Source organism: Canis aureus, chromosome 16, assembly GCF_053574225.1.
Source record: "Canis aureus isolate CA01 chromosome 16, VMU_Caureus_v.1.0, whole genome shotgun sequence".
In the NCBI taxonomy this organism is placed as follows: domain Eukaryota; kingdom Metazoa; phylum Chordata; class Mammalia; order Carnivora; family Canidae; genus Canis; species Canis aureus.
The window spans coordinates 7,571,633-7,597,407 of NC_135626.1; the positions used below are offsets into that span (position 1 = coordinate 7,571,633).

At 58.1% G+C, this 25,775-nt stretch overlaps 1 protein-coding gene across 8 annotated transcripts in view; it reads left to right on the top strand.

Annotated features, from left to right (window-relative positions):
* The window catches only part of HMCN2 (hemicentin 2), a 147,134-nt gene that overhangs the window by 100,154 nt on the left and 21,205 nt on the right, over positions 1-25,775 (top strand). For 6 of the 8 annotated variants that reach the window (XM_077851058.1, XM_077851061.1, XM_077851064.1 and 3 more), the window contains exons 55-84: positions 655-768; positions 1,166-1,353; positions 1,869-1,965; positions 2,705-2,866; positions 3,025-3,138; positions 4,070-4,272; positions 4,961-5,042; positions 5,712-5,843; positions 8,165-8,308; positions 8,395-8,554; positions 8,639-8,763; positions 9,195-9,378; positions 10,646-10,743; positions 11,263-11,529; positions 12,274-12,455; positions 12,871-12,952; positions 13,043-13,179; positions 13,756-13,897; positions 13,983-14,127; positions 14,867-14,994; positions 15,596-15,752; positions 16,471-16,592; positions 17,544-17,708; positions 19,078-19,185; positions 19,455-19,589; positions 19,970-20,104; positions 20,575-20,765; positions 21,713-21,926; positions 22,865-22,999; positions 24,164-24,354. In XM_077851058.1, coding sequence (XP_077707184.1) covers positions 655-768; positions 1,166-1,353; positions 1,869-1,965; positions 2,705-2,866; positions 3,025-3,138; positions 4,070-4,272; positions 4,961-5,042; positions 5,712-5,843; positions 8,165-8,308; positions 8,395-8,554; positions 8,639-8,763; positions 9,195-9,378; positions 10,646-10,743; positions 11,263-11,529; positions 12,274-12,455; positions 12,871-12,952; positions 13,043-13,179; positions 13,756-13,897; positions 13,983-14,127; positions 14,867-14,994; positions 15,596-15,752; positions 16,471-16,592; positions 17,544-17,708; positions 19,078-19,185; positions 19,455-19,589; positions 19,970-20,104; positions 20,575-20,765; positions 21,713-21,926; positions 22,865-22,999; positions 24,164-24,354 — 4,439 coding nt within the window. The remainder of the gene's footprint in view (positions 1-654; positions 769-1,165; positions 1,354-1,868; positions 1,966-2,704; positions 2,867-3,024; positions 3,139-4,069; positions 4,273-4,960; positions 5,043-5,711; positions 5,844-8,164; positions 8,309-8,394; positions 8,555-8,638; positions 8,764-9,194; positions 9,379-10,645; positions 10,744-11,262; positions 11,530-12,273; positions 12,456-12,870; positions 12,953-13,042; positions 13,180-13,755; positions 13,898-13,982; positions 14,128-14,866; positions 14,995-15,595; positions 15,753-16,470; positions 16,593-17,543; positions 17,709-19,077; positions 19,186-19,454; positions 19,590-19,969; positions 20,105-20,574; positions 20,766-21,712; positions 21,927-22,864; positions 23,000-24,163; positions 24,355-25,775) is intronic. The other 2 variants (XM_077851059.1, XM_077851062.1) reach the window with 1 other exon arrangement.

Genomic DNA, 25,775 nt, shown 5'->3' on the forward strand with positions numbered 1-25,775 from the left:
CACATAGTGGTTGTGGTCACAAGTGGACCTTAATTCTGAACCTGACCATAGATTAACTTCACATATCAAGGGATCCCCAAGCTCAGCCACTGCTTCTCTAAGTCCCGCTCCTGTCCCCAGCTCTGTAGCCAGTGAGCCCCAAGCACACCACAGCCTGGGCCAGTGATCCCCCAACTTAGAATCCTGAACATAGAGTGACCCTAACCTGTCCCCGCTGGAGGCCACCTCTAGCCCCACATAGGTGCTAGGGTCTGGCCCTCGCTGCCTCTTGATCACAGAGGGTCCCAGGTGACACTCCCCAGGGTCCCCCCACCCCCGATCACCACAACCCAGGAGCTGCCTCACTGCTTCCGAAAAGTCTGTCCCTGGACATTTGCCCAGCTCTCTGCTTCCTCCCCCTGCCTTCATTGAGCAGCGCTGCTGGGCACTCTTGCGAAGCCTCAGTTCTTCCATCTAGAAGATGGGAGTAGCAGTAGTACACAGAGTCAGAGGCCGAGAAAATGCTCAGCTCAGGGCCTGGCCCACAGCAAGTGGGGCAAGCTGATTCTCTCCATTTCACAGAGGAGGTGGGGCAGTGATGTCTTCGAGGTCCCTTCCAGAGGAAAGAGTGGGCGTCCTTGCCCTCGCTCAGGTCTCTGTCCCACATCCCCGCAGGAGGCCGGGTCTTGCAGATCCCCCTGGTACGTGCGGAGGATGCCGGGAGGTACTCGTGCAAGGCCTCCAATGAGGTGGGCGAGGACTGGCTGCACTACCAGCTGCTTGTGCTCAGTGAGTGGTCGGCTTGGGGCCAGAGGGTTTAGGTCTGCAGGCCCCCCAAGGGCCTCCCTGAGAAAGAGAAAGGCAGAGTGCACGTTCAGTCCTCTGTCCTGGGAGGTTGATCACGTAGGGGTCAGGAGGCTGGACTGGGTTCAAATTCCAAGTGGCCTGCTTTCTAGCTGTATCTCGACCAAATCACCGCCCTCTCGGTGCCCCAGATTACTTAGCTGCATCAGGGCTGGGCCGGGGCAGGGGGATGGGGCACGTGGGGAGTAGGGCACGGGGAGACCTAGCCAGAGCCTGGCCCCATGTGCTGCTTGCACCTTTGTGCCCACCCCCCACCCTGGGGACCCTTCCCAGCCAGGCCACCTGCTCCTCACCCTGCTTTCCCTGCCACCCACCCCCCCAGCCCCACCTGTGATCCTGGGCGACACGGAGGAGCTGGTGGAGGAGGTGACAGTCAATGCCAGTAGCACCATCAGCCTACAGTGCCCGGCCCTGGGCAACCCCATGCCCACCATCTCATGGCTCCAGAATGGGCTGCCTTTCGCCCCAAGCCCACGGCTGCAGGTCCTGGAGGACGGGCAAGTCTTGCAGGTCAGGGTGTCCCCCAACGCAGGCTAATGGCAGCAACTGCCGTGACACGGTGTTGCTTGTCTGGGAACCAAGGAGCTGCTGTTATCTGTGCCAGATGAGGCTTTTTGCCCAAAAACATGTGGGGGCACCCGGGATTTAATTTGGCCCACTAGATAATCTTATGTGAGCAGATTGCTGGCAGTTCAGGGCTACCGGCCCTGAAAGGGGTGCATGGCCACCGGGAGCCCAGCACGGCACCAACCAGCCCTACTTGGGGCTGGGGGGAGACTGCTGCCACCATATAGTTTGCTACAGGGAATCATCGAGCATCAACCTCACACTGTGCCCCGAATGTCACAAAGAGCCCTTGATGGATGGGGCGGGGGGGTTGGCTGTCAGTGGAGCCCCCTGAATGCTGCTCCACACAGGCAGAGACGCTGGCCTTCTAAGGGCAGGAGCCCTCGCAGTACTTTCTGGGGGAGCCCAGAGCCAGCAGGCCTGTGGTGTCTCCGGGCACCTTCTCCCTGCACCCACAGGTTTCCACTGCCGAGGTGGCTGATGCCGCCAGCTACATGTGTGTGGCCGAGAACCCGGCGGGCTCCTCCGAGAAGCTCTTCACCCTCAGGGTACAAGGTGAGCTGGGCTGAGTGAGCAGCGGTGCCTGCGGGTTCCCAGCTGAGGGCTGGTGCTCTGGGCTGGCTGTGGCCCGTTCCCAGGGTTAACCTTGTGGGCAGTCATGGCACCTCTTCCCACCCGGAGGGGCACAGCCTCGTTACTCCCAGTGTGCTGGGCTCTGGGCCTGGGCTCAGAGTGTAAGGATCCCAGCTGGCGCCAGCCACATCATGGGACAGAGAGGGGACCCTGATCACTGCGGGGCCAACCCCAGATGATTTTAAGCAGCATTGGAGGCTGCCAGAGAAAGCTTCCTCTGAGGCCTTACAGAACCATTATTGAGACTTACTCTATACTTTCCCCAGAATGACCTTCTAGCAGAGCTAGGAAACCAGCCCAAATTTACAGCTCAGAGAGGTCACCCACTAGGGGGTTTCAATCTCATTGGCCATGAGCTGTGGCCTCAGGGACAGAGGGATGACAAGGGATCCCCTTGCGGAGCCCCCAAGGTCTAGGACCAGAGCCTGAATTGATAGTTGAGCTCTGCTGCCAACCAGCTGGGTGGTTTTGGAGAAGTGACTCTCCCTCTCTGATCTCTGAGCCCTGTGTTCTCTTCTGTGAGGTAGATATGACAAATAGGGGCTGTCACGTGGCCTTGTATGAAAGTGCACCAAGGTGAGGCACTGGGAGCTCCTAATCTCGGCCCCCTGCCAGGATGTGTTCTCATGTGTCATCTTCCTCCCGGTGGCTGTGGGGACAGCCCCCCCACAAATCACAGGTCCGAACTTGGAGCAGGTCACTGCCATCGTCAACAGCAGTGTCTCCCTGTCCTGTGACGTCCACGCTCACCCGAGTCCTGAGGTCACGTGGTACCGGGACAGCCAGGCCCTCTCCCTGGGAAAAGAGGTCTTCCTCCTGCCTGGTGGGTAAACAGAGGCTTGGAGCCCACCCCAAGGCTACGGGGGGCGTCAGAGTTGCTTCCTCCAACCTGGGAGCAGACGGAGGTTCTGGGAAAGCTTAAGGGTCTTGGGCCTGGGGCCTCAGGCCTGTTTGCTGCTGCAAGGGGCTGGCTCCCCGCAGGTACCCACACACTGCAGCTGGCCCGGGCACAGCCGTCAGACTCCGGGATGTATGCGTGTGAGGCCCTCAATGCTGCCGGCCGAGACCAGAAGCTGGTGCAGCTTAGCGTGCTGGGTATGTCCTGGGTGTGCCCCCCAAACTGCACTGTCCCCCCACTCCTCCAGGGAGCCCTCAGCCCCATACCCTGAGGCAGCACAGCTAGGAGAGGGGCAGCCAGGACACCCACACCCTCTGGGCAGCATGGTGGGTAAGATCCTGGTCTGAAGAGTTGGACACATTGGGTTTGAGACTCAGCCATGCGCTTATTTGCTCTGTGACCTTGGACGAGTCACCCTCCCTCTCAGGGCCTCAGGCCTCCCATTGGTAAGGTGATGGTTGACATAAGGATTAAATGATGGTATATGAGTTCTTACCCCATACCTGGCACAGGGTGCTCTCCGAAGTCGAGGAGGGGACAGTGGGACAGCCACAGGAGCTGGCCCAGGCAGGAAAGGCCCTTCCCAAGCCTGACTGATCAGAGGTTCTCGGTGTGGAGCCTGTTTCAGGGCTCCTGGTCTTCAGAATCCACTTGGGGAAAAGCTGGCCCAAGATATCATGAGCCAGGGCTGACTGGAAAGTTCCTTTTAGCCCTAGGTCTAGTTGATAAATTTGCGCTTATTCACCCACTGGGTGAGTGCCAGACAGTGTGCCAGGGTGGGGGCTTCTATACTGTTTGCCAGAGGGACATGGGCTATGGAGATCCCTCAGGAGGGCTCTAACTAGCCGGGGCCTACCCTGTGTAGGAAGGAGTCCAGGAGGACCATCAGAACATCTCCCCATCTAGGAGGCTGAGGCCCAGAGAGGGCAGGAGGCTTTTCCCAGGTCACCCAGCAGGTCCTTGGCATGCTGACCTGAACTCTGTTCCTCCAACTCCCTGGGTCTGTGCCATCCCTGGGGTGGGCCCCACTGTGACCCCATGGGCCTCCATCAGCTGTTACCTTGAGCTGGAACCAGGGAGGACACTGGGCAGGCTGCTTTGTCTCACTCTGCTTACTTGCTATCCCAGTTCCCCCCACCTTCAGGCAGCCTCCCAGCAGCCCCCACGATGTGATCTTGGTCCGGGCTGGGGACAAAGCAGTCCTGAACTGTGAGACAGACTCTCTCCCTGAGCCGACTGTGACCTGGCACAAGGATGGGCAGCCCCTGGTCCTGGCACAGCGTACCCAGGCCCTGCAGGATGGGCAGAGGCTGGAGATCCGGGACACCCAGGTGAGCAGCCCCATGGTACGGGCAGCTGTGGGGGCTGTGGGTCCTGGTCCTGGTCCTGGTGAGCCTGGGAGATGGGGCTGGGTGGCTGTGTGGCAGGGCGTGGGGCTCCAGCTTTGTCAGCCTCACACCGAGCTGGTTAGCAGCCTCCGGGGCGGGAGACATGAGAAGAGCACAGGGCTCCAGATCTGGTTCTGGACTGACCTTGAGCACATCCATTCCCTATCACATGGGAATGTGTTTTCCTGGGATCTGGAAGCGTTTTCCTGGCCCCTCTAGCTATGACTCTGGGGTTTGTTCTGCCCACCCTCCCTGGTGTGGATTAGACACTCACAAGTGTCTGCTGGATGAATATCTGCTGCTCCTCTGGGAAACCGCACTAGGCTCCCCTCTCCTGGCCCAGCTCCATCCCCACAGAGAGGGACTTTCTCCTCCAGGCCTGGCTGGCATGCAGGCCCAGGGGAGGGTGGGGGTCCGGAACCTGCACACTCACCTTCTAACAGCCTTCCTGCTTCTCGAAGCTCTTGAGGGAAGGCTGGGGGTCCTATCTCCTCTGGCTTCCCAGGCAGGACCAGCATATTTGGGGAGTCCCTTCTCCGGAAAGTTCTGTGGCCTGGGTGTTTTGGGGGAGCCCTAGGTACTCCCATCCCAGCGCCATGTGTACCATCACCATGTGCTCTCTTTGTCCTAGGTGTTGGATAAAGGTTTATACAGCTGTAAAGTCAGAAATACAGCTGGGGAAGCCATGCGGACATTTGTCCTCACTGTCCAGGGTAAGCTGGGGACCAGCCTTCTCCTGATGGTTATGTTGACGAGCAATGGGAAGCAGGAAGGTCTGGTCCCTGAGGACAGAGATGGTTCATCCTGAGCACAGTCATTTTTGTTCCACTGGTTGTGGTTGCCTGGCATGCGTGACCCCATCCTGGCTGAGCAGGAGAGAGTGTTGGGATTGATTAGTGATGTCTGCCCTGGCATAAGTTAAGAACTACTGGTACATTAGCCATGCACTCACCATCCTTGGGCTGAGTAGACCCCTCTGGACTCTGCTTTAAAAATATTTTGGGGATGTCTGGGTGGCTCAGTGCCTAAGCATCTGCCTTAGGCTTAGGGAGTGATCCCGGGGTCCCAGGATTGAGTCCCACATTGGGCTCCCTGCATGGAGCTTGCTTCTCCCTCTTCCTGTGTCTCCACCTCTCTCTGTGTGTCTCTCACGAATAAATAAAATTTTAAAAAATAAATAAATAAAAATATTTTGAAATAGACTGTTGCACGTTCTATTTACACCTGTGACTAAAACAACCTAGATCTCTACCAGTGGCAAAGCGTAAACTGTCACCTGCTAACCAGAAGGAAGAGCCAGTTGGGTGTCCCTAATCTGCCCAAGTGTAAGGAAGGGGACCGCAGAGTCCTAGGACTGTGTCAATGTGGCTTCTCTCCTGCAGTGCCCCCGACGTTTGAGAATCCCGAGACAGAGAGAGTGAGCCAGGTGGCTGGGAGCCCCCTGGTCCTGAGCTGTGATGTGACTGGGGTCCCTGCACCTGCTGTGACCTGGCTGAAGGACAGAATGCCTGTTGGTGAGTGCATCTCATCCTTTCAGTGCCAAATATTCCTGCCTGTGGTGACACAGCAATGAAAGTTGGAGAGTTGTTGGTTGTTGCCATTTTTGTCAAAATTGAAGAAGGCAGCATCCTGTCTGTCACACCCTCTGTCTTCAACCCTATTGGCCCTTGAAATCCCAATGCTGAGAATTGTTCCCATGGGAACTCGAAGGCTCCCTGTGTTTGTGGCCACCATCAGCCACCCTCCTGAGATAGAGGCAGGGTGGGTGCTGAAGGCCCAGCTGGTCTGACCCTGGGCTTGGCGTTGGCCCCTCCAGCCCAGCTGCTGGTCACCTCCCAATCCAGGCCTCTGTCCTGTCTGGCTCTCTTCCTCTCCTCCCACCCCAGGGTCTCAGCAGAACCCTCCTCTTATTGGCTGGTAAATACCTCTGGGGCCGTTAGCTCTCTCTGCCCGTGGCCTTCCCCATTGTGGCCACCACTGTCCCCTGCCCCATGAGGACAGCGGCCCCCACACAAGTCCTGGGCCCACTCTGAGCTGCCAGGGCAGTGTCCACACAGGGAGGAAGGGATCTCAGAGGGCGGCTCTGAGGGGGTCACTTGTCTGTTGAAATCCTTCGGGCCATAGTCCTTAGAACCACAGCCCAGAGGCTCTGCAGGGCCCGGCCAGCCTACCTCCCGCTGCCCCACACTGGGCTCCAAACAGAGCCAGCCGCTGCCAGTTGATCCCACATGCCCTTCTGTGTCTCTGTCTCTGTCTCTGTCTCTGTCTCTATCTCTGTCTCTCTCTCTCTCTCTCTCCCTCCTCCCAGTCCCCCTCCCTCTCTTGAAAACAGCTTTATCAAAATTTATATACCATACAATTTACCCATTTAAAGCCCATCATTCCATTATTTTTACTATATTCACGGACCATCCCCACAATCAATTTTAGAATATTTTTATTACCCAAAGGCCACCCTTTACCTGTTACCTTGTACCCCCCACTGCCCCTCACACCTGACACCAACCCCAGCCCCAGGCAGCCGCTGACCTGTTTTCTGACTCTAGAGACTTGCCTGTTCTGGGCATTTCACAAAAGTGGAATCATATGATATGTGGCCTTTTGTGACTCGCTTCTCTGCTCCAGCGTCACCGTGTTTCAAGGTCCATCCCCATTGTAGGGTGTATCCGTTCTACTTTCCTTCTTTTAAGTGAAATTACATTTTCTTCACTCTTTTTAAAGCTGACTGGTCCACCATGTGGCTACATCATATTTTTTTATCTGTTCATCAGTTGGTGGACATCTGGGTTGTTTCCACCTTTGGGCTGAGGCGATTAGCGTGGGAGGTTCCAGTACGTGTGTTTGGTGGCGTATGCTCTCCTTTCTTTAAGGATTACAGTGGGGTGTGGAGCCCCTCTGAGGCCTGTTCTCTACCTCCTTTCTCGACACACACTCTTTCTTCCCCAAAATACCTACCCCAACCCGCTGAGTACTTCTACTGGCTGGTTGACACCCACTCAGTTCAGCTGAGACCTGCCTCTTCTAAAGACTTGCCTGACCCCTCCGGGCTCCATCAGGGGCTTCACGGGGCTGCTCACACAGGATCACCCGTGTCTCACTGTCTCCGATGCACTTCTGCCCCTTGAGGCCAAGGACTGTGTTTTACTCGGCTTCGAACCCCAAGCTCACAGCTGGACATACAATAGCTGCTCCGTGGATTTCAAGTTAGAGACTGGCTATTCCAGTGAGGACTTGGGGGAGGCAGGCCAGCCTGGGCTCAGGCAGAGATGCAGCTGGAGGGAATGGGGGGCGGAGAGGGCTGGTCCAGGCTGGGGTGGCCGTGTGCAGCCTGAGCAGAGGCCCCGGGGCAGCCCTCCCGGACCCTCATGGGGACCAGGAAGTGGCCAGTGGGTGGCTGGTTCACCCAGATTGGAAGCCTTGGTGGGTGGGGGTGGGCAAGGTGGAGCCGGAGCAAAGGTGGGAGGTGAGGAGGGCCTGAGGGTCTGCAGAAGAGGAGCCAGTCCTGGACACCACGGGGAGTGGGGCATCTTGGCAAGAAATGTCCCCAGTGGAAGAAGATGGGGAAGGGCTGTAAGGCATTGTAAGAGCAATGAGAGAGACCCAGCCGAGGAAGGTCATGATGTAGCCAGCAAGGGACCCTGTCCCCGTCTGGGCCTCAGTTTCCCCGTGAGCACAAGAGGAGGGTGGGTGATGCCAAGATTCCTGGGTCTTGTGCGTGTGGGGGATGGGCACCCGCTCAGGGAGTCACGTGACTTTGTTGTCAGGTGCCCAGTGGTGGCGCTTGGGGCAGTAGGTCTGTGCAGGTGAGGGCCTGGCACATCCCTCCATCCCACAGAGAGCAGCGTGGTGCACGGTGTGGTCTCCCGGGGGGGCCGCCTCCAGCTGAGTCGCTTACAGCCCGCCCAGGCTGGCACCTACACGTGCGTGGCCGAGAACACCCAGGCCGAGGCCCGCAAGGACTTCGTGGTGGCTGTGCTGGGTATGTCTGCCCCCTCCACCCGCAGTGTCTCACCCCCTTGGCACCCCATGCCATTGCCCTGGGCCTCACCACAGCCCCTGCCACAGTGGCCCCCCGGATCCGGAGCTTGGGCGCCACACAGGAGCACAGTGTCCTGGAGGGGCAGCAGGTGCGGCTGGACTGCGAGGCAGACGGGCAGCCACCGCCGGACGTGACCTGGCTGAAGGACGGTGGCCCGCTGGACCAGGGCGTGGGCCCCCACCTCCGGTAAGGCCTGGCCTATGCCCCGAGGCCCCCAGGCAGCACCCCAGACCCTCACGTGCCGGCTCCTGGCTCTCCGTCCCCGTGCAGGTTCTACCTGGATGGCAGCGCCCTGGTGCTGAAGGGCCTGAAGGCTCAGGACTCGGGCGCCTACACCTGCGTGGCCCACAACGCGGCCGGGGAGGACGCCAGGCTGCACACAGTGAGCGTGCTGGGTGAGCGGCTGAGGGCTGAGGCCAGGCGGGAGCTCTGCTATCCCGGGGCTGCGGCAGCCTGGCCCGTCGTGGGGCCTCCACTGGAGGGTGATACCGGGGCCAGGATGCGGGAGACCTGGTTCAAGCCCCGGCCGTGCCCACACCGTGAGCTGGGCCACCATCTGACCTCCCTGGGCCTCTGCAACCCGTTCTGGGACTAGAGACACAAGCACTGCAGCCTGGGGGTGTGATGGGAGAGCTGGGGAATGGGGGAGATGCAAATAGAGCCTTCGGGTGAGGGGTGCCCCCACGTGGTGGGCTTCATCCTCACCTGGTGTGGATGTGGCTCCTGCTGTTTTCCTGGAATCTACCTGAGAGGAGCCCATCTCCCCCGCCCAAACCCCCTCCCTCAACCCTCTCACCAGCCCCTTTATCTCTCTGCCCACCCCCAGTTCCTCCCACCATCGAGCAGTGGGCAGAGAGCTCAGGGACCCTGGTGAGCAGGCCCGGGGAGCTGGTGACCATGGCGTGCCCCGTCCGGGGCTCCGCACCCATCCGTGTGAGCTGGCTCAAGGATGGCTTGCCCCTTCCGCTCTCCCAGCGCACCCACCTCCACAGCTCTGGCCGTACCCTCAGGTAGGGGAGAGGCTCCCTGGCCCCTGGGCCAGTGGGTCCCACACCCACTCTGCAGGCAGCTTGGGTTTCAGAATACATCTGAATGGTCTTCAAATAAAAATAATATATACATACAGAGGCTTATGATGGGCAGCATGAGGGCCTCCCACCCCCAAATAGAGCTCCGGAGATGAAAGAGGCCTCTGCCATCAGGCTCTTACAGCCTGGGGAGGGAGGCACAGATCCAGGTGGTGACATCTGGTTGTATCCAACTCAGCCTGCCTTGGGGTGGAGGAAATCAGAGAAGGCTTCCTGGAAGAAGGTTTCTGAAGCAAATCGTCATGCATTCTTCCACACTTAGAGAGTGCTGCAGTTGCAGGCACTGGGATAGAGCAGTGAGCAAAATAACGCCCCTGCCCTGCAGCTGCTTGGTCAGGGGAGGAGAATGGCAATTCAACAGAGATAGCAGAGGAAGGTTCCCAGGGATACGTGCTCTGTAGAACAAAGTCGAGTGAAGAATAAATGAGAGGTCCCAGGGGAGGCTAGTACTTTAGGCTGGTCAGTGATAGACACTCAGATAAAGTGACATTTGTGTAGAGGCAGAAGGAGGCTTCTCCACTTGGGAGTTGAGGGATTGTTGGCAAATAGGTGGGGTTGGAAACCAGGACTGGCTGCAGCCCCCCGAGTATGAGTGTGGCCTGCAGCCCCTGCGGCCGGTGTTAGGATGAGTCTAAGGTCCCAGGAAGGAGGAGCAGGCGCAGGGTTGGGACGGTTTAGGAGGCACTCCAGGAAAGCGTGCTGTCCCGGGAGCCAAGTGGAACATGTTTCAAGGTCACTGGGGACATTGACAAGACTCGCTCAGGAGGTATGGTCAGGGCCAGAGGGATTTCGAGAGAAAGTGGGGGACACAGACAGGCAGGGCAGGACGACTCTGGCGAGTCCCAAAGGTTAAAAGGAATGGTCTAGAAGAGGGATAGGGGCAAGCAGGTGTTGCATTCCTTGGGTGCAACAGCACAGCCTGCAGAATTGGGAAAGCAGGAAATCTGGCCTCAGAGGGTGGTGGGTCAGAGAAGGCACGAGAGGCCAGGAAGTCTGAGTCTAGGGTTTACTCTGGGGGCACCAGGGAACCAGGAAAGGGGTTTAGGCAGAGGCCAGGCCTGTTCAGGTGTAAGTTTCCAAGCCGCCTAGCTGACAGGTAAACCCCTGGGGGGCAGGAAAGGAGAGGGACCGTTTCCATGGAGCTCCCCCCCTGCCGTCTTTTCCCCTCCATCCTTCTCGAGGGGTTCAGGATTTCCCAGGTGCAGTTGGCAGATTCTGGCATCTTCACCTGTGTGGCTGCAAGCCCGGCTGGCGTGACCGACAGAAATTTCACCTTGCAGGTGCACGGTACGGACAGGGGGATGAGGAGAGGGGGGTGAAGGAGGTGGGCAGGGGTGTGAGGGGAGATTAAATGCGTCCTCAGGCCCTTGTAGGCAAACACAGAGACTCGGTCTTTGGTTCATTTGGTTGCTCATTCATTCATCTCACAAGCAGCTGTTTGACCCCGTGGTGTGCCAGAGCCTTACCAGGCCGGGACACGGCAATGAGCAGGGGTGGTCTCTGCCACCCAGAGGTCAGTGCAGGAAACAGCTCTGTAAAGAGGCAGTCACAGTTCCAGGCAGCTAGTGACACCAGGGGAAGGACGGGGGGCTGTGGGAGCACAGAAGAGAGCTCCTCAATTGGCCTGGGGATTCAGGGAAGGCTTCCTGGAGGAGGTGAGGTCTGAGCTGAGGACTGGAGATGAGAAGGAATTGTCCAGGAGAAGGGCGTCCTGACCCATGTAGGAACAGCCTGTGTGAAGGTCCAAGGGTGAGGGCCACCTGGCGTGGATGAAAGGACTCATGTCCACCCCTTTTCCCTGCACAGTGCCCCCTGTCCTGGAGCCAGTGGAGGTCCAGAATGATGTGGCGGTGGTCCGTGGCTCCTCGGTGGTCCTTCCCTGTGAAGCCCGGGGAAGCCCCCTGCCCCTAGTGTCGTGGATGAAGGATGGGGAGCCCCTGTTGCCCCAGAGCCTGGAACAGGGGCCCAGCCTGCTGCTGGAGACAGCAGGAGCTGGTGATGCGGGGACCTACTCCTGCGTGGCCGTGAGCGAGGCGGGGGAAGCCAGGAGGCACTTTCAACTGACAGTGATGGGTGAGCCATCTGCCCCCAGTGCCAGCTTCTCTGGGCCTGGGGGCAGGGTGGGCCTCTGGGGGTGATGGAGCAGGTGGTGAGGAGGTGAGCCCCCCTTCTGCCCTTGGATCTCCCCAGGGGCTGCTGCCTGGGTGCCAGGTTTCGAGGAAAGGTAGACTCATGGGATGCTGGCCTTGCCACCCTTCATTCTCCTGGGGCTGTCCCTCTTTAGCTTTGTCCCCCAAACCTTGCAAAGCAGGGACAAAGGAGCTTCTGAAATCTGGAGACAGAGCCCTAAGTCTCATGCACAAGATTTTGCAAATTTTGTGCCATATTGGAAAGTCTTGTGTCAGCTGCATCCTCCATACTGTGTGCTTGCTGGTTTTATTTATTTTATTTTTAATTTAATTTAATTTATTCGTGAGAGACACAAAGAGAGAGAGGCAGACACAGGCAGAGGGAGAAGCAGGCTCCCTGTGGGGGGCACGATGCAGGACTTGATCCCAGGACCCCGGGATCACACCCTGAGCTGAAGGCAGACGCTCAACCACTGAGCCACCCAGGTGCCCCTGCTTGCTGGTTTTAAAGCACAAATAATTGGCCCGGGCAAACTGGCCCATGGTTTCTAGGGTTCTTAGGATCGTCCCCCACATCTGTGGCCCCATCTGCAGCCAGCATCTGGATGATGGGGGGTTGGAGCTGAACCTCCGCTTCCAGTGCTCTGGGTGCAGCCGCCGTGGCTGACCCCAGACGGGTGTCTTGCAGATCCCCCCTACATCGAGGACTCAGGCCAGCCTGCAGAGCTGCTGCTGACCCCCGGCACCCCCTTGGAGCTCCACTGTGAAGCCCGGGGCAACCCCCCACCCAACATCACCTGGCACAAGGACGGGCAGGGCCTGGGCAGGCCTCGGGATGGCAACAGAGTGCTCCGGGTAGAGAGCGTGCAGGTGCTGCCGTGGGATGAGGCAGGGCAAGAGGGGAGGACGGGGAGGAGCAGGACCTAGGAGTTAGGCCGAGCTCCTCCTTTGAGGGGTGAGCCCATGGAGACCACCCACCTGGGCCATGCCCTCAAGAGCTCCCAGCCAGGTCAGAAGCCAGTAACTCCCAGCCCAACCAGAGGAGGGCCGGTGCCATCCATCCAGGAGTTCTTCCTGGAGGAGGCAGTTTTCTCCCGAGCCATATAGCAAGGGTGAAGCGGAGATAGAGAAACATCCCAGAGAGGGGAGTGACTGGGAAGGCAGGATGGCAGGCTTGGCCGGCCTGAGTCTGAATCCCGAGTCCTTGGTGGTGTAGGAAGCAATCCAGATCGGGAGGCGGACAGGCTGGGGCCGGAGGCCCTTGCTCACCTTGCTCCTTCCCCAGGTGGGCGATGCCGGGCTGTACACTTGCCTGGCCCAGAGCCCTGCTGGCGAAGCCGAGAAGAGCTTCCGGGTCAGGGTTCAAGGTAGGGGGCGCCGGGTGGAGGCAGGAGAGGGAGGCAGGATGGTCTGCAGGGGCAGGTCCATCTCTCATGCCCCCTCTGCTGCTCACCCAGGCCCCCCACATGTTATTGGGCCCCGGGGCCCCCGCTCTGTGGTTGGCCTGGCTCCAGGGCAGCTGGTTCTGGAGTGCTCGGTGGAGGCGGAGCCCGCACCTCAGATTGAATGGCACCGGGACGGCGTCCTGCTGCAGGTGGGTGCGAGGCTGGGGAGCCAGGGGCAGCACCTTGCACGCCAGTCGGGCCCAGACCCTGCAGACTAGATCTCGGGTGCTGAGGGGCTGCCCCGTGCCAGCACTTCACACCCCTCCTCTCCCGGAGTCCTGCGCTCCCGTTTTTATTACCATCCCCATATTATGGATGGGGACACGGAGGCAAGGGTAGGATTTACACCCTGGGCTCCTGAGGCATATCTGCGTGTTTCCCATTATGCCGTCGAGCTACACATAGTGACTGTGTGACCTGGGGCTAGTTACTAAGGTTCTCTGTGCACCCCACCCAAGATGGGAACCAAGGGATTGTAGGTCTTCTGGAAGCTCCAGCTCCTGATCCAAGCCTGAGTCTCCTCTGCAACATCCCCGACAGGCAGAGCCCAGGGCCAGGAGGCTCATTCCCTCCCACAGGAGGCTGTTTCCCCCAGAGGGGTGTCCGTTGGGCACCTGTAGGCCAGCCCATCCCACCAGTTCCTTGGTCTCCTTGCCCCGTGCCCGGGGGCTGACCTGCCCTGGCCCAGCACTAACGAGGCTCTCTTCATCCTGGGGACCTCTTAGGCGGATGCCCACACCCAGTTCCCAGAGCAGGGCAGGTTCCTCCAGCTGCAGGCCCTCAGCACGGCCGATGGGGGCAACTACAGCTGCACGGCCCAGAATGCCGCGGGCAGCACCAGCGTGGCCTTCCACGTGGAGATCCACAGTGAGTGGGCCTCACCCCACCCCACGCTGGCCCTTCGTAGAGCCCCAGGCTCCCAGTACCCACTCCCTGTGTGCCCCTCCCCCAGTGGTGCCCACCATCCAGCCAGGACCACCCACGGTGAACGCCTCCATCAACCAGACGGCCCTGCTGCCCTGCCAGGTGGATGGTGCTCCCCCACCCCTCGTGAGCTGGCGGAAGGATGGAGCCACCCTGGATCCCAGTAGCCCCAGGTGGGAGCTGGGAGAGGAGGGTCTTAGGTGCTGGTTCTAAGCAGAAACCGCCTGGGCAGCTGGAACAGAAAGCTGGCTGCCTTGCCGGCACGTGGGTCTTCTCAGAACCCAAGGAACAGGCTTGTCCAGTCAAGAACCTTGGGGGGCTGTCTGTCTATCTGGTCTTGGCTCTTGGTTACTAATCTTTGTTTCTGGGGGTGGGTATTCATGCCTCTCTCTCTCAGACCAATTTTCTACACCTTTCTCTACAAAAATAGCAGAAACAGCCCCCCCAGGCTCCCCTGACCCCAAGTTATAGCTTCTCAGTTTGTACAACCTGCAGAGTCTAGAGAACTGCCTGAGGATCCCAGTTCCCAGGGTAGAGTATTCCACTGGCCCAGCCTGGGTCCAGCTCATCCCCAGTCCAGCTGGCTGGGGTACAGGACATGGTCCTGGGAAGGTGCAGTCCTCAGATCTGGGGCACATGCTCAGAAAAGGTGCTTCCTGGATGCTGCTGCCTGCTGACTCTTAGGGAGAAGCTGGGCCCAGGTGGGAGCATGGGAGACCCCCCGATGCCACCATGGCTGTGACCCCCTCTGACCTTGGCTTCATGGATGAAGTACTCCAGAGTTGGCACTTTCTTGCTGGGGAAGCCAAGGGCAGAGGGGAGGGTCTTGCTGGAGACACCACCAGGGCCCAGCCCCTGGAAGGGTGTGCCTAGTGGGCTGGCCTCCACGGCAACCCCCTCCCTCCCTTCCAGGCTGCAGGTTCTGCCCGAGGGTTCCCTGAGGATCCAGCCGGTCCTTGCCCAGGACGCTGGCCACTACCTCTGCCTCGCATCCAACTCTGCAGGCTCTGATCGGCAAGGCCGTGACCTCCAGGTCTTCGGTAGGTGGACTAGGGAAGGCCTGTTCCTTGCCTTCAGCAGCCATCTCCAATCTGGGCTGGTCCTGCTTGGCTTCTAGGTTCATCCTGTCAGGAGCCAAGAGCAATGGCCTCTAAATGGTTTTGACAGTGAAGCCTATGAGTGAAACTTTTGAACATACTCAAAAGATACATATTTATTTTATGCATATAGTACTCAATACTCAATTGTACTCTCAATACTCTACTATTGTACCAAATATGCACAGATCTAAAACGTTTGAAAGGATAAGATTCAGAATCACTGCACCAGACGCTCTAATCTGCTCTCTTCTCTCCAACGGATCCCCTTGGTGGGGGCCACTCTGCCGGGTGCTGGCCTCGGGCAGGGCTGAGGAGGAGTGGGACGCTGAGGGCCACATTCAGAGAAGTGGTTAGGGGGCCGACAACCTGGGGGGTGAGCAAAGGTCCCATCACCCCAGATTTGGGAGCCTGCTGGAAGATTCCTGCAGAGTGCCTCCTGCCTCTCCCCGGCCCGCAGAGGATGGGTCGATGGTGGTGGAAATACCCTCTTCCCCTGCCTCCATCCTGCCCCCCTGTCTCCTTAAAACTACTCTCTCCCCAGAGCCTCCAGCCATCACCCCTAGCCCCTCCAACCTGACCCTGACTGCCCACACCCCTGCCTCGCTGCCCTGTGAGGCCAGAGGCTCCCCCAAGCCCCAGGTGGTCTGGTGGAAGGATGGACAGAAGCTGGACTTCCATCTGCAGCGGGGTGCTTACCGGTACTGAACTGGGCATCGGGGTGGCATCATGAGGTGCTGGGGGTGGGGAAGGGTGTGCCCATTTCACGGTGGGGAGCCTGGTCAGAAACAAGGCAGGGAGGCACTTGGGTTCTCAACAAAGCCAGCACTGGGATCTGTGTCCTGACCTCAGGCATCTAGGAGGATTGTCACACTGAGATGCCTGACAAGGGGGTTTTAACTATTACAGCTGCTGGGGCCTACCAGTGATCGATACCTGGAGGCCTGAGTTCAGCTGGGCCTGGCAACTTGTCTCCCTGTTTCTCAAATGCAGCTGATCATGAAAAGATCAGCACCTTAAAGGTGTCAGTTCACCAATTATTTCGCCAGATATTTGTTGTGTCAGGTGCCAGGCCACCATGGAGCTTTTGTCTAAAGCAGGTGCTCAAGCAACATGAGTCATTCTGAGAAGAGGTTTTGATTTGGTCGCTATTACGCGAGTTGTCAGAGCTGGTGATTGGAAAACATACGGGGATGAGAAACACAGAACAACACAGAATCACAGCCAGTGCTTGAAGAGTAGAAACTTCTAGAAGAAATTTCTTGATTCTGGGCTGGGGAGCAGATACCAGAGGAGAAATTAGTCATGAGACACCCAGTCCCCTGTATCCAGGTTGCTGGGCAGGCAGGTGGCAGCTGGCTGAGCTCGGGTCAGCCAGGCCAGTTGCTTAGCAGCCAACCATCTGTCTGTCCATCCCAGGCTCCTGCCCTCCAACGCCCTGCTCCTGACAGCTCCCAGCCCCCAGGACTCAGCCCAGTTTGAGTGCGTGGTGAGCAATGAGGTGGGCGAGGCCCGCAGGCTCTACCAGGTGACCATTCATGGTGAGTAGGAGCAGGAAGGGGGAGAAGATAGGATGGGGGCATCGCCTGCATCACCTCATCCCACCCACCCCCACACTGACGCAGCCCCCCATGCCAGCATTCTTCCTGGCACGTAGGAGCTCTCAGGAGAGGCCTCTTTTCAATCCAGATTGTTCTAAACCTGTCATCACCCTGGTGAAAAGTCCTCCCTCCATGGCTGCCCACTGCCCTCAGGATAGAATGCAAGGTGTTACCTGGGTCCACATGGCCCTGTGCATGCTGATGCAGCCACCACCACCACCACCACCACCACCAGGCTCAGCTCACCCCATGGCTTGCCTCACTCTCCAATCATGCTGCTCAACTTTTAGTTCCTCACCTCAGGGCCTTTGCATATGCTGTTCCCTCTGCTCTGAACACTTCCCTTTGTGCTTCACCCAGTCGACCCTTGCTTTTCCTTCAGATCTCAGGTTAAATGGCATGTCCCCTGGAGGCCTTCTGTGGCCTCCCAACTCTGAGCTCCCACCAGGCTCCCTTCTCTTGTGAAGTACTCCAGAGAGATGTAGCTGGTATCTCTATACAAAGCGGTTCAGGGGCCCCTGGGTGGCTCAGCGGTTGAGCATCTGCCTTTGGCTCAGGACGTGATCCGGGGTCCTGGGATCGAGTCCCACATCGGGCTCCCCGCAGAGAGCCTGCTTCTCCCTCTGCCTGTGCCTCTGCCGCTCTCTCTGTGTGTGTCTCTCATGAATAAAAAATAAAATCTTGAAAATAAAAGAAAGTGGTTCATAACTGCACCCCAAAGCCCAGCAAAAAATACTTCCCGAGTGAGTGATTGTGACCTCTCCCTGTCGCCCCATCCTCCCTGGCCCTCATCACTTGTGTCCCCCACGGGTGGTTTTCATGCACCTGGCTCCATGGCTGGGTGGGCCCCACGGACCGCGGTGGGGCCTCAGGCCTTGTCTTGCATTATAGTGCCTCCCACCATCGCTGATGACCAGACGGACTTCACTGTGACCAAGATGGCACCTGTGGTCCTCACCTGCCACAGCACAGGCATCCCAGCCCCGCTTGTGTCCTGGAGCAAGGCAGGCGCCCCACTGGGGGTGCGGGGAAGTGGCTACCGTGTCTTGCCTTCGGGTAAGTGAGGGTGAGCCCTGGGGAGTGGACCCGGGGGAGTCCAGCAGAGGGTGTGAGAGACAACCACTGGAGCCGGTGGGGGACAGTAAGGTGGGGAGCCTGGCTCCGCAGCCTGGCTCTGCCGTTCCCTGCTGTGTGACCCAGGGGCACCCCTCATCTTCTCTGGGCCTTACCCTACCCCCTTACCTAACCCTACTCACGCCCTGGAGTGTTGATGTCCATTGTGGCTCCCTGATGTGAGTTGCGAGGTGGGTGCCGCTTCATGGCGACACGAGAATCGTAATAGCTATGTGAGAGGGTTCAAGAAGCTTGTTTGATCTCACTGGAAGGATTTTCCTTTCCTCTGAAATTATACTTCTCTTAATATTTTGGTGCTGGAAGGTCCTTTCTTTTGTGAAAGCAGATGATCATAGACGGGCGCCTTTGAAATGCCTCTGCTTGTCAAAATTAAAAGCGGGCAACTTGGGATCCCTGGGTGGCGCAGTGGTTTAGCGCCTGCCTTTGGCCCAGGGCGTGATCCTGGAGACCCGGGATCGAGTCCTGCATCGGGCTCCCTGCATGGAGCCTGCTTCTCCCTCTGCCTGTGTCTCTGCCTCTCTCTCTCTCTCTCTCTCTCTGTGACTATCATAAATAAAAAAATAATAAAAAAAAGCGGGCAACTTTACGGGGACTCTCGGTGTGACATTTACTTGTTAGCTGATTGGGTAGTGGAATCCTAAAGCCTGAGCATCGCTGGCCAGATCTATGGTTTTCACTCTTCCAAAGCAGTAGAAACTGCTTCTTCTGACAAGCAGTTATGGGGAAGCTCATGTATAAGGAGTTGTGGTTCAAAAAAAAAAAAAAAAGAAGCTGTGGTTCCGGTTCCATCTGGGGCTAGGCAAGGGGTGTGGGGGTGGTCCAGGAAGGTTAAAACATGTTCATTGAGCATCCAAGACTAAGGAAGACAGGGCAAAAGGAGGATAAATGAAGCAGTAATCCAGGGAGGCTTCCTGGAGGAGGCATGAGCAGAACCCAAGGGTAGCAGGGTGAGGGCCTATGGCACTATGGGTGGGCCAGGGATTCTAGGCAGGGCAGAGACAGATCCTGGACATCACAGTCTGAAGTTTCTAGAGACCATCCCATCTGATTCCTCATTATATACATGGGGAAACTGAGGCCCCAAGAGTGGAGAGGACTTGCCACAGGCATGCCCCAGACAAGGAGCACCAGCAGGCCTCGAACCAAGGTTTTCCCATGCTGCATACCAATGGGCAGGAAGGCAGGTGGAGTGGTCTGCAAGAGGCACCAGGGTGGGTGGGGCCAGCTCTGTCCCTGGGGACGTCTGTCCTGGGTCCCCTCACCCCTCTCCGTGCCCCGTTGCCACCCACAGGTGCCCTGGAGATCGGGCAGGCCCTCCCCATCCACACTGGCCGCTACACCTGCACAGCCCGCAACTCTGCAGGTGTGGCCCACAAGCACGTGGCCCTTACTGTGCAAGGTAAGGATCTCCCTGTAGGTGCAGAGCTAGAGGCGGGTACGGGCTGGGTGGGGAGGTGAGGTCCCCCAGGTTCCAGATGCCCAGACCTGCCTCTGATCTGATTCCCCCGGGTCAGAAGAATCAGCCCACCTGTGCCTTCCATGCTGCGATTTCAGGAAGCCCCCATTCCTTTTAGAAGCTTCTTTCTCTGGTACTCCAAGCCCTCTGGTTGGAGGACCCTGGGCATTAAAGGCGCTCCCAGGCACCTCTGTGGCCCTGTTCCCTTGCAGCCTCCCCCGTGGTGAAGCCTCTGCCCAGCGTGGTCCAGGCACTGGTGGCAGAGGAGGTGCTGCTGCCTTGCGAGGCTTCGGGCATCCCCCGGCCAAGCATCACCTGGCAGAAGGAAGGGCTCAGCATCCCTGCAGGTGAGTCCCCCCAGCACTAGCAAGGGGAGAGGAGTGTGAGCCTGGGATCCTCACACCTGCCCCAGATGGAGGGGTGTGGAGGTGAGGGGGAGCTCTGCAGATCTGCTGGGAGGGCCCAGAAACCGCCTGTGCCTGCTTTCCCGGCTGCCCACCGGCCTCAGTTCGCCAGCCAGAGCTGGGTATTCCAGCTGAGCACCACGTGGCGGAGTTGGGGCAGCCTGGCTGGGCCCTGGGTCTCTGCCCCCCACCTCCCATCACCCTGTGGACCACAATGAGTCACTTGCCGCCTGGTCAACCAGAATAGGCCAAGCGGCCCTCCCGTCCTCCTCGGTGGTCCTGCTCTGGCCACCAGTCCCTCGTTTCCTCCCCCGCCAATCCAGGAGTGAACAACCAGATCCTACCCAGCGGACAGCTGCGGATTATCCACGCCAGCCCAGAGGATGCCGGGAACTATTTTTGCCTTGCTCAAAACAGTGCAGGCAGTGCTGTAGGGAAAACACGGCTTGTGGTGCAAGGTGGGCCCGGGGAAGGGGACCGAGGGGACCCCAGAGGGCTAGGGGCTCTGACGCCCCTGCATCCTCCCCTACCCTGGCATGGCTTGTCTTCCAGAAAGGACGGAGGGAAAGGCATCTTTTCCCATTTGTGCCCTGGGTCTGCCTTCAGATAGTACTCGGGGCCCTCTGCCTCCTCTGACCTTTCATCAGACAGTGGTCTGGTCATCCCTCAATTCGTTCTGGCTTATCAGGAACAAAAGCCATTTCCGTCCCTCGAGCCATCGTGTGTGCATGTGTGTGTGTTGGGATCACTCTGTCACCACTTCACCAAAGTCAGCAGTCCCCCCATTGGGCCAGACCACGGGCAATGGTGGATGACAGAGCTGGTGGAGGAAGGGGCGAGGGGCATGCTGGCTGCCCAGAGCGCTGGAACAGGGGCATCCCACCCGAGCCCAGCCCCAGCCCCCACGTGGGCCTCCATCTCCCCACAGTCCCACCCACGATCAAGACTGGCCTCCCGGATCTGTCCACCACGGAAGGCTCCCATGCCCTCTTGACCTGCTCGGCCAGCGGCAGTCCTGAGCCCACCATCACCTGGGAGAAAGATGGGCTGCCTGTGTCTGGAGCCGAGGGGAAGTTCACCATCCAACCTTCTGGGGAGCTGCTGGTGAAAAACTTGGAGGTGAGCCTCAGACCCTGAGTGGCAGGAAGGGGTATAACAGTAACAGCAGAAGCGGAAAACGCCTGCTGAGCACCCCCTGCCCCCGCAACCCCCACCTATTTGTTGTGTTGTCTGCTGAGCGCTGTGCAGCTTTTAATCCCAGGAACATGGGGAAGTAGATATTATAATCCCCACGTACAGAAGAAGAAACTGAGGCTCAGAGTGTACCCAGTTTTTCCAGGGCACACTGTTACCAAGAGACAGAACCAAGATTTGAACCTGGACCTCCATGGCTAATTCCTGAGGGAGGGAAGGAGCCCTGGACGGGGCGTGGGGGGTGCATAGAGATGCCTTTGTAACCCCAAACTGCACCTGGTTGTTGTTGGCCATGTGTTGTTGTTCACCTGAGTGCAGGGCGTAGGTGGGAGCCCCCTCCCGAGCCCCGCCAACAGCACTCAGATTCTGTCCTTACAGAGAGGCCTCTTTCCAGATGGTTGGGTGGCTGCTTGGTGGGCACACCTGCTGGGGGTGGTGGGGAGAGTCACGAGGTCCCCAGCCCTTGCTGGGAGCAGATGGCACAGTGGTGGTGCATGAGCCCCACTCCGAGGCACTGTGGAACTTCTCAGAGCGTGGCTAAGTCCTCCATGCCAAAGGCACCCAATGCGGGACCTGTCTCAGGGGTGCTGGGAGCATGGATGAGCTGGTGCCAGTGAAGTCCAGACAAGGGGTCCGGCACACAGTGGGTGCTCTCCCGTCGTGCAGTGGGGGCTTAGATTGTGAAGGTGCCGAGCCTTATGGAGGCTGCAGGGAGGCCCGGTGGTGAAGCAGAGCCACTTACTCACTGTGTGACCTCAAGCAAACCCTTCACCTCTCTGGGCTCGGTGCTCCAAGGGAGCCTGCGGGAGAATGGGGCCCTAGGAGCTGGGGGTGGGGGCAGTGCCCGGGCTGACCCCTTCCTCTGCCCGCAGAGCCAGGATGCTGGGACCTACACCTGCACGGCCAAGAACAGTGTGGGCCACGCCCGTCGTCGTGTGCACCTCACTATCCTGGCTCTGCCCGTCTTCACCACCCTGCCTGGGGACAGAAGCCTTCGCCTTGGGGACAGGCTGTGGCTTCGCTGTGCAGCCCGGGGCAGCCCTCCCCCCCGCATTGGCTGGACTGTCAACGACCGGCCAGTCATGGGTCTGGGCCTACTGGGAGCGGGTGGGATGGGGACCTGGGACCCTGGGAGAAGGGCAAACCTGGTGGCAAGACCCAACCCCGTGGAGAGGAAGAGGGTGTCAGTCAGCCTGGTGGGTTCTGGGTCTCCAGACTTGGCCCTGTGTGGAGGGGACAGAGAAAACATGTGTGTGGCTGTATGTGACTGGTCACATGTCAGACCTGGCAAGAAACCACCTGTGAAGAAGACTCAACCCTGAGAACCTCAGGGCCAGGAGGGAGCTTGTGTTCCAACCTAGCAGTACTGCTCCCATTGTGGGCTCTTTGGCAAACCCCCTTCCTGGGGTGTGGTGGAGGCTCTATCCTCCCACCTGGTCCCCAGGTGATGTTTAGAGAGGCACAGGGCATATAGGAGGTGCTCAATAAATGTCTGCCGAACCGATGAATTGCTAAATCCTCTCCATGGCAAAATGATATTTTCAGACACTCCTAAGCCGGAGTCCAGGTGCTATGAGATGTGCTCAGAAGCTCACCTTTGTGCACCTGTGAAGAAGGCTTTGCCCTGACCCCACCATCTCCTGGGGAGGGAGTTTGGGGGAATGATCCAGCCTCCCTGAGCCTAGATTCTTCATCTTGAGATGGAGATAACAGCAGTGCTGAGGGGGAACTGGTGTGATGCAGGAAATGCATGTTAATAGGCCCCCAAAGACCTGCCTTTGGCCGCACAGCAAGCTCACGGTGTGGACCTGAAAATTAGAGAAGTCTGGTTCTTCACCCCCATCCTCTCACCTGGGCTGTGCCTTCCCTGAATGGGTCTGACTCGGTCAGGCTCCCACCTATGGGAAGAGACACCCGTCTTTGCTAAACACCTGCTGGGTTCCCCAGCCTGAGCTGAGGCTTCAGGGCAGGAGGCTCCCAGTACCTTGCACTCAAAACTCTCTGGGGCATCTCTTTCCTACCAGAGGGTGTGTCTGAGCAGGATGGGGGCAGCACACTGCAGCGAGTGGCAGTCACCAGAGAGGACAGCGGCACCTACGTCTGCTGGGCCGAGAACAGAGTGGGCCGCGTGCAGGCAGTCAGCTTCGTCCACGTGAAGGGTAGGGCGTGAGCCTGTGGCCTTTCTTGAGACCTCCACGAAACCCAATCCTTTGGTTTTTCTAAAAAATGGACCTCCTGACCCCTAGTAATCCCCACATTGACTGTGCCTTCGGATCCCCTGGTGGACTTTAGAGAATGCTGCGGCTCAACTCCACCCCTGACTGAAAACCGGCCTCTCTGGGCTGAAGCCCCAGCATCAGTATTTCTTACGTTCCCCAGATGACTGGGCTGCAGATAGAGTGAGATCTGACCCACTGGCCTGCAGCACCCCCCTCGGCTGCATGGTGCCCGTGTAGGAGGAGGGCTGGGGGGTGGAGGTGCCCTGGCAGAAAAATGCCTGAAGCTTGCCAGCCTACCAGTTGTCCCCCCTCGGCCCTGCATGGTCAAGAAGCAGCATGGTAACCCTCCAGGAGGCCATGACTCAGTTGGCTGCATTAGAGGGCAAGAGCAGCCCAGGGCACCAGGACACAGCTGTGGCTGGTTTGAACCTTGGGAAACCAGCAAGCATGGAAACTGACACCCGGCATCCAAGTGTGGTTTCAGATTAGCGTGGGGCACCTGCCTGGCACAGTCAGCTAAGCATCCGATGCTTGATTTTGGCTCAGGTCGTGATCTTGTGGGTGGTAGTATCACGCTCCACACTCAGCACAGTCTGCTTGAGATGCTCTCTTCCTCTCTCTCCGCCTACTTCTGCCCCTCCCCCTCACTCATGTGCTCTAAATCAATTAATTAACCAATTAGTTAACTATTTTTTAAAAAAGATTTGCATGAAGTGAGGATCATGGATGTCTTAGTGTTGCTGTGTCCAACCAAGGTGTCCTAGTGGTTATGTAGTCTTTGTTTCCCAAAGTCCCCGGCAGGTACTCTGCAGCTGGGATAACCCGTCGACTAGAGCAAGTGTATGACACTCAGAACCCTGCTTTTATGCCTGTGCCTGTCGCAGGCATCACTAATTGATTGCAGCACTATCCCACTCAGTTTCAAATCCGTGTTCCTGGCAGTCTGGTTCACTTGCCCCATGACATGGAAGTTGTCTGCCATCCTTGATGCGTGACCATCCAGTCATGCTGGGCCAGCAGGAGCTTCTGGGGATGGGTTTATGGGAGAGGCTGAGCCTGAGGACACCTCCTTTCTGATACTTTGTCTGACATTACCTGGTGCAGAAGCCCCGGTGCTGCAAGGGGAGGCCTTCTCCTACCTGGTAGAGCCTGTGGGGAGCAGCGTCCAGCTAGATTGCGTGGTCCATGGAGTCCCAGCACCTGACATCCGTTGGATCAAAGATGGCCTTCCTTTCCGAGGCAGCCGCCTCCGGCACCGGCTACAGAATGGCTCACTGAGCATCCGCAGGACAGAGGCAAGGCAGGACCCTGTGGCTTGGGGTGGGGACAGCCCACAGCCTTTTCTGATGGCCTAGGAGGGTTCTTTAGGTTTCCGTTGTCCACTACAGTCTACAAAGCACCTTCCTTTGTAGACTGTACAAAGGTCCTTCCTTCCAGGACCCAGATTCTCCCCACCACTATGTCAAGTGACACCCAGCCAGTGAATTTTCTTTAGGTTTCCGTTGTCCACTACAGTCTACAAAGCACCTTCCTTTGTAGACTGTACAAAGGTCCTTCCTTCCAGGACCCAGGTTCTCCCCACCACTATGTCAAGTGACACCCAGCCAGTGAATTTTCTCTGTGCCTCAGTCACTCTAGCCATTCAGTGGGGCTGGTAGTTGTTTCTACCTCATAGATTTATAGTAAGAAATCAGTGAGATGACCCATGCCAGGTATTTAAGAGTGACTGGCCCCTGGGTGATACCAATAAATGTTTTTATTAATGACCCCATGCTGCAGAGTAGACAGGTAAGAGTGCCCCATTTTACAGATGAAGACACTGAGGCTCAGAGAAGCCCATGACCAGTGAGTGCCCAAGGCAGGATCCCCTCCCAGCTCTCCTGACTCCTGCTCCGTGCTCTTTCCAAAGCCTTGAGCCCTGGGGCAGCCCCACACTCCTTCCCTTCTGAGTCCCAAGTCCCAGGGGTCTTGCAGAAATCCACAATCCTGTCCTGTCAGGCATTTCTTAGGGGCCCTTGCTGTTGCCCACTACTGTTACCCGAGTCTCCACCACAGGCCAGGCACTGGTAGATCCTTTTGCTTTAACGAGCATGATTTCCTGCCCAATCCTAGCAGCTCTGATCCCCATTTTAGCAATGAGGAGAGGGTACATTCCAAAGACGTGGTGGTGTACTAGTAACGAGTCTAGAACAGTCACCATTGGAGCCGGATTTGGCCCTATGCTGATCTGACCCCCAAATCTCCACTCTGACCTGCATGCTGTGATGCCTCTGTAGTTCTTTGGGAGCAGCCTTCTGGGTGTGGACGGTGGTCTCAGGCTGTCCCCCAGCTTCCACTCCTGGTAATGCTGCTGCTCCGGAGTGAATCTGAGCTGTGTTCTCATTGGGCTTCCTCACAGGGCCGTGGGGGGGGGGGGGGCATCCTGTAGACAAGCTTCCCTCTCACTAAACTGGGAAAACACTGCACACCATCTCTCCTCTGGAAGGTTCCCAGCCCACACCTGCACAAGAATAGCCCCAAGGAATCCTGCAGCCAGAGTGGGTGGTTCGCTGACTCAGTGTTTCCCAAACTTACTTCACCATGGAACCCTTTTTTCAAGGAATCCCTAGCAGTGCACCGCAGAGTGATAATACTTCATTGTACCCAGTTTGGAAGAGGGGGCTCTAAATCATGCTGTTGCAGCATGGGCCTCCACTGAGGGCAACAAATCCATGCT